The sequence below is a fragment of the Mandrillus leucophaeus genome, unplaced genomic scaffold (genome assembly GCF_000951045.1).
Source record: "Mandrillus leucophaeus isolate KB7577 unplaced genomic scaffold, Mleu.le_1.0 Scaffold153, whole genome shotgun sequence".
NCBI classification, from domain to species: Eukaryota; Metazoa; Chordata; class Mammalia; order Primates; family Cercopithecidae; genus Mandrillus; species Mandrillus leucophaeus.
Genome location: NW_012101510.1, coordinates 2,385,803 through 2,392,332, shown reverse-complemented (window position 1 = coordinate 2,392,332; position 6,530 = coordinate 2,385,803). Strand labels below are relative to the sequence as shown.

Sequence of the window (6,530 nt, the reverse complement as noted above, 5' to 3'; positions counted from 1 at the left end):
CCCACCTATGCCCCCAGGATCACCTTGCTGGGTTCACCACTGGCTAGGACATTGTGGCCATGTGCAAACCTTCGTGGGCCCCAGGGTTGGGGAAGTCTGGGTCTGTGGTTCTGGAGTCTGAGCTGGCAGGCCAGCCCCGCCTTCTCCTGAGCTCCAGGCTGGTGATGCATCCATCACCTCTCTGCCATCTCTGTGCGTATGCCTAGCAGACACCTCTTCTCAACAAACCTGCTCTTCCCTCCACTGCCCAGCCTGCCTCTGTGCCGCCTGTGGGTCAGACCAAATGTCTGGGGTCACCCTCCGACAGTTCTCTCTCTCACACCCCAGTCTGTCTTCTGTAGGCTGCTGGCTGGCTTTGACCTGTACCTGGACCCAAACTGCTTGCACCTCAGGGCCTTTGCAGGCACTCCTCCCTCTGCCTCTTCACTGTTCCCCTAGACATTCCCAGAGCCCACTCTCTTGTCTTCTCTGTACAGCCTACCCTGACCACCACACTTATGATTGCAACCCCCAACACTCCCCACCCTTCTCTCCACTTTTTTCCTCCGCAACTCACCATCTACCCTTTCACGTACATATAATTTACTTGTATATAAGTGTATATATATTTTTCTTCCCGCCTCCACCACTAAAGTTCCCATGAGGGTGTGAACATTTGCCTGAGTTGCCGCTACTCGTTCCCAGTGCCTAGCCTGGGCCTCACACACAGTAGGTCTTCAGTAGATCTTTACTGAGGGAACGGATGGGGTTCTACCATTCTCAGGCTCAGAGAGCTTAGCACTGTCTTTATCAGCAAAGTTCCCATCCTGCAGACTCTGACTTGGCATCTACTGCCTAACCCACACTCAGGCCTGCCCTGCCTCTTGATAGCTGGGGGCTGCATAGCTTCTGAGTGTGAGAATATGGTGGCCCCAGGGCCATGACCAGGAAAGTGAGGCCAGGTGGGAGAGATGGGATGACTCCCCTTCCCTATGTGGTCTCCACTGTGAACTGGACCTGGAGGGCTGGAACCAGGAGCTGCCACGGAAGCATAGGCAGGCACACCCCTGGGACGGGGGGCAGAAAAAGCAGCCCTGGGCAAGGCCCCCTTCTGGGCAAGTTCCTTCTGGAACTCAGCCTCCCCATCTTTCTAGTGGGCCAAGGAGCCATGCCTCTTGGGGAGTACCTGAGGTGTGCTTATCAAAGGGTGCTCAACGTAGGGTCCTGGGGAGACAAGTAGACTCACCTGCTGCATGACATCCCGTTTCTGGTTCATGGCGGCCAGGTAGCGCAGAATCAGCTTGGTGGCCTCAGTTTTGCCAGAGCCGCTCTCTCCACTGACCAAGCAAAGGGGCAGAGTGAGTTCCAACCTTTCACTGCCTCTTCTGGTGCACCCTGACCCCCATCATGAAGCAAGAGGCTATGTGCAGCAGGCCAACCCAGCGGTATCAGGCAATCTTCCAAGTTCCCACAGCAGTTCTGGCCAGATGCAGGCCTGCTACCTAAGGTCCCCCATTTATCCTCCACGTAAAGGCCGCCCGCTCACCTGATGATTATGCACTGGTTCTGTTTGGCATCGAGCATTTTGGCGAAGGCGAGATTTGCAATAGCAAAGAGGTGCCTGGGGAAAAAGGTCATTGGAGCCGGCCCCTGCCTCTAAGCTCCCAAACCTCCCAGGGATTGGGCAGGGAGCATCCGTATCCAGCCAAACAGCCAATCCGGCCCACCCCTCACCCTGTTGGGGGAATGCTCCCACCCCCATCCTGGTCTGAACCACAGTGCCCTCCAACCTGTGGCTGCGGCCCTGCCTGGGGAGAGACTGTCAGATTGAGTAGGTGGGCTGCCTTTCCCCATTTACCTCTGACTCATGGCTGGGGTGCAGTTGGGATCCAGGCTCCCACAGTAGGGGAAAGACGGGCCCAAGAGACCCCACGGCAGCCCCGCCCCGCCCCTGAGACACTCACGGGGGATTCTCTCCCAGGGCCCGTCCATTGTACTGCTGCACCTGCTCCGGCCCATAGATTCCAAACATTTGGTATGGGTTCACCGACACCAGGATGCTCCCGATGTATGTCTGCCGGGCAGACGGTGGCCTCAGCGTCATGGCTGCTTGCAGACCTGTGTCCCTCCTTCCCCTACGCTGGAAGCTTGGCTCCCTGTTTCCATCCGGACAGATATCTGGCTGCCTGGACTCAGGATTCCCATCTAGAGCCCTCTACCAGCTTGCTGGGCTATGTGCTCTAACAGTGGAATCTCAGGCACTGCAGCAGGCTGAGCTGAGAGGAGTCTGGAGTGAGTAAAACCCCACAGCCACGATCCTGGGTGGGCTTCTGCCTACTTCATTTGTTCATAGTTGGACCCAGGCTCCAGGAACTTTTGGCTCCTGTTGAGGGCAAACCTCCACTGCCTGGAGTGGGTAGTTGGGGAACTCAGGGGATTCTGATGTGGCCAGAGCCCTTCCGGGTGTCCTTGTCTTCCACACTGGCTCTGGGCCCCTGGCCCTCTGTTCTGTCATTGTGAGGTCAGAGACTCCCCTCCAACCCCTCTGACCGTCCCCACTCTGGGGTCCAGGTCTATGGATTCTAGGACTCTGGAAGTTCTATCTGTCAGGTCCCGGGTGGTGGGGGTGTCGCGTATTTCTGGATTCTCTGTCTCCAGCTTTCTGCCTCTGGCATCCACCATTCTAAGACTGTGTTTTAAGACTTCAGATTTTAGTTCTAGGCTCTGGCATTCTATGCTGAAGTGACAGAAACTCAGAGTTCAAACCAGAGGCCACAGGGGCTAGGGCCCACAAGAGAAATCTGTGCATCCCACCCGGCCCCAGGAGGCAGCTGCCTTCCTGACCTAGGCCCAGGGCAGGGCCAGCCCTAGGTCTTACGTAGATGAGGTTCCGTTCAAATCTAATCTTGAGGTTGGACAGCACAGTGGTTTCCTGGAGGTCTCTAGAAGGGCACAGAGAGAAGCTGTCAGCGCCCCCAGGGCTGGTTCTGGCATGAGTCTCCCTCCCCGACTCAGCGCAGTGCCTTGATCAGATAGGCCTGAGTTCAAGTCCTGTTTCTGACACCAACCAGTTAGGAGACCTTGGGCAAATTACTTCACCTGTCTGTGCCTGTTTCTTTATTTGTCCAATGGGTATGATAATCATTGTACCTACTTCATTGGCAGTTTGGGGGACACTCTTACGTAATCACCATAATTAGATAATGATGTTGACAAACATGGCCCTCTTGTTTTGAGCACCTCCAATGTGCCGGCATCCTCACCACAGCCATCCCACTCCCATTTTGTGGATGAGAAACTGAAGTGCAGAGAAGCAAAGCGATTTGTCCAAGGTCTGCCAGCTAGTGAGTGGTGGGGCTAGGATTTGAACCAAAGTCCATCTAACTCACAAAGCACACCACATTTAGTCTTTGTGACACTTCATGACTGAGGCTCTGAAAATGTCCTGGGAGGTGAGAGGCAACTGCAGGAGGAGCCGCTCTGGTTGGGAGGGTGGGGACCCCATGGTGACACTTTGTTACCCCGCCAGCCCTGCCCACTCACTCCAGCTGTGTCATGTCCTCCACGCCATCCTCCCTGTGCTGCTCGCGGAACCGCACAGATGGCAGGTTTCGGATGGAGTGCATCTGTGTGAGAGAGAGACTGTGTCTGCAGTTTGAAGGGTGCCCCCCGCCCCCACTGGCCCCTGGCTTGGTCATACCTGGGGCCTGCTACCATTGTTGGGGAGGGAATCCCAAGGCCAGGTGGGTCCTGCAAGTCTCCTCATTACAGAATGCTGTGGCCCCTGGAACCTGCATGCAACCCTCACACATGAGACACACGCATGCCCTCAGTGCCCAGGCAGGCGCTCCCATGAGCTCCTAAGTGTCCTGCCCTGGGGGGTGAGCAAAGGCATGAGCAGGTACATGGGTGCACGTGCCAGCTCCCTCCCAACTGCAGCTGTCCCAGCACCAGCAGACCCCATGTGTTGGTTTGTGTGACAACTCAAAAGGACACTTGTGACCTGACGCATGGGGCCTCCAGGAGGGCAGAGATGGAGACTGTCTTAGCACCACACCCCCATGCTCATCCCGGGGAAAATGTGTGGACACCTGCATATGAACCCACACTCAATGGCATTTACAGCTCATACAACTCCCAGGCACACAGATGTTCTTTTAGGCCTGTGGGCACATATGCAAGCCTGTGGGGCCCGGCTGGAGGCACATAGTGTGCAGGCACATGCTCTACCTGTCCACTTGGCACATACATCTGGGTGCACAGCTGGGTCCCTCCCTACCCTGCGGGTCTGGAGAATGGAAGTTCTGATGCCACCTTTGGGCTGCAGGGTCTCCTCTCTGCACGCACATCTGTGCACATGGGCAGAGGGTGGGCAAACAACCCTGACCCCCAGGGATGCCACATCTGCTCAGACCTCATACACTAGCTTTCGTCATTTGGCCATGGTACACACGTGCACACATGCTCAGGCATGCAGGCCTGCGCAGGATCCACATGACTGGGAGCACACACATGTGCACCCTCAGCCTCTCCAATCCCAGCAGCACCCTGAGCAGGCGAGGAAAGAGGACACCAGGAGGGAGGCCTGCATGCCTGTCACTGGGCTGCTAAGTAGGGCACAGCGAGTATCACCTTTTCTGCCCTGGCCTCTAGCCCACCCATCTGCCCACGTGCTTGCCAGCAGCCTCAGACCCTGAATAATTCAGCCACTCACGTATTCCAGGGTGAGGAGGGCCCAGGCATCCTTGCCCCTCACCCCTAGGCGCCCTGCGCCCCGCTCCCGCAATGCTGCAGCCCACACGGCATGGGGCACCCGCCGCCGGGGCCAGGGCCCCCCCAGCAGCCAGGCTGCCCCAGTTGCCATTGTTGGGCCCGGCTGGCTGCCCGCTCCGCTGGGCACGGTCTGCACAGGCTGAGACGCACCTGCCGCCCCTGCTTGCCCCGCCCACCACCCCAGCATCCCGGGAGAGGCTCCGGTGACCACGCACCCCGGCCAAGGGCCACCCAGCATCAGGCTCGAGTTCCACCTTGAGTGTGGCAGCCAGGCATGGGCTGGGCACTCCTCAGAAGGGCTGCCTACCCTGTACCCGACATGGGGTTCCAGAAGGACTCCTGGTTCAGTTTTCCCTCTGTGCAATGAGGAGGCTGGAGTGTTGGATCCTGAGCCCCTCACCCTGACCTATTCCAGAATCCTGCAGCCCAGGGGACTTCAAAGGGCAGCAAAAACCTTGAGGAAAGAGGAGGCTCTAATTTGGGGCAGGGTCAGTAGGAGACAGGAGGAACCGCACAGACCTGGATGTGTGGTGGAACAGGATGGATAGGCATGTCCTGCAGTTTCACATCTGGCTTGGCTAAAATCTCTGAGGGGAAGTTAGGGCCAGACCTGCCACCCAGATTGGATCAGGGCAGGGCTGCCCAGGGCCCAGGCTGAGATGAACAAAGATCCTTCCCCAGAGCGACCTGGAAGCAGTTTCCCACGTCTCTGTCCTGTGCCTGCCTGTGCTGGGCATCCCCTTGTTCAACCCTCCAGAGGTTCTGGGAGGGACTGTTCTCCCCAACTTACAGGCCCCAGCAGGCAGCCGCTCTCCAAGGTTGCACAGGGCTCCTCAGGCTGTCTCTCTTGCCCTGTTTTCTAGGCCAGAACCCTCAAACCCTCCCTGTAATCTGTGTCCCCATACCTTGTTCCGCCAGCTTGGGGGGCCGACCTCTTCCCAGGAGCCCTTAAGGGAGAGGCAGGCGGCTCCAGGGCCCAGGTGGCAGGACTGGGGGTGGGCGTCTACTCGTGGCCTGGGTCCACAGGCATCTGCCCGAAGCCAGAGGCAGGACCAGCGAAGACCCCAGGCTCTTGGCTTGGGGTCCTGGGTTGGCTGGACTCGAGGCTTCAGGGCTGCAGGCCCAACTCGCTGGAAAGAGCTCAGCTTCTGCACACGAGGCATGACCACAGCAAAACGCCCAGGGGCTGCCTGGCGCCGCTCGCCCCCCTTGGGCAGGGGCTCTGGGGCCCTGGTGGGTGCCAAGGGGGCTGCGGTTTGGGGCAGTGTCCCCCAGCGGTGCCATGGTGGCCATGTGGCCCTGGTCTGCTCACGTGCAGCCAGTGGGTATGAGAGGCTGGGCCTTAATGTCTTTTGCTCTGGGAGGACATCCTTGGGGGGTGTGACATCCTTGGGAGGTGTTGGGATTGGAGGCTTGGTCTCTGCTGGCAGCTGGGGGTCTTCCAGGGTGACCTCTTCTTCAGGCTTCTCAGGGGTTGGGCCAGCTGATTTGGTGAGCTGTCCAGGACCCGGCTCATGGTGTCTGCCCAGGAAGACCCTGGTCATACCAGCAGCTGCATCCTCAGGCTGGAGGGTGGTGGATGGCACAGGGCCTACGTGCTGGAGAAAGGGGTTTTCCGGCACAGGAGGTGGCCTGGAAAAGCCTCGGCGGCTGCCTGCACCTCCTGGCCAGGGGGAGGGTGGGCGTTGGGTGGGAGACATGTCCACGTCCCAGATGGGGGCCAGCGGGGGCACGGTCCAGGGCACCTCTGAGTCCTCGGCTTCTCGCGGGCTTTCCCG

At 58.7% G+C, this 6,530-nt stretch overlaps 1 protein-coding gene across 1 annotated transcript in view; it reads right to left on the bottom strand.

Moving 5' to 3' along the window:
- Positions 1 to 6,530, bottom strand: part of MYO15A (myosin XVA) — a 67,266-nt gene that overhangs the window by 57,863 nt on the left and 2,873 nt on the right. The window contains exons 2-7 of the mRNA XM_011975303.1: positions 5,658 to 6,525; positions 3,523 to 3,605; positions 2,858 to 2,921; positions 1,944 to 2,053; positions 1,526 to 1,600; positions 1,222 to 1,316 (exon numbers count right to left, since the gene is read on the bottom strand). Coding sequence (XP_011830693.1) covers positions 1,222 to 1,316; positions 1,526 to 1,600; positions 1,944 to 2,053; positions 2,858 to 2,921; positions 3,523 to 3,605; positions 5,658 to 6,525 — 1,295 coding nt within the window. The remainder of the gene's footprint in view (positions 1 to 1,221; positions 1,317 to 1,525; positions 1,601 to 1,943; positions 2,054 to 2,857; positions 2,922 to 3,522; positions 3,606 to 5,657; positions 6,526 to 6,530) is intronic.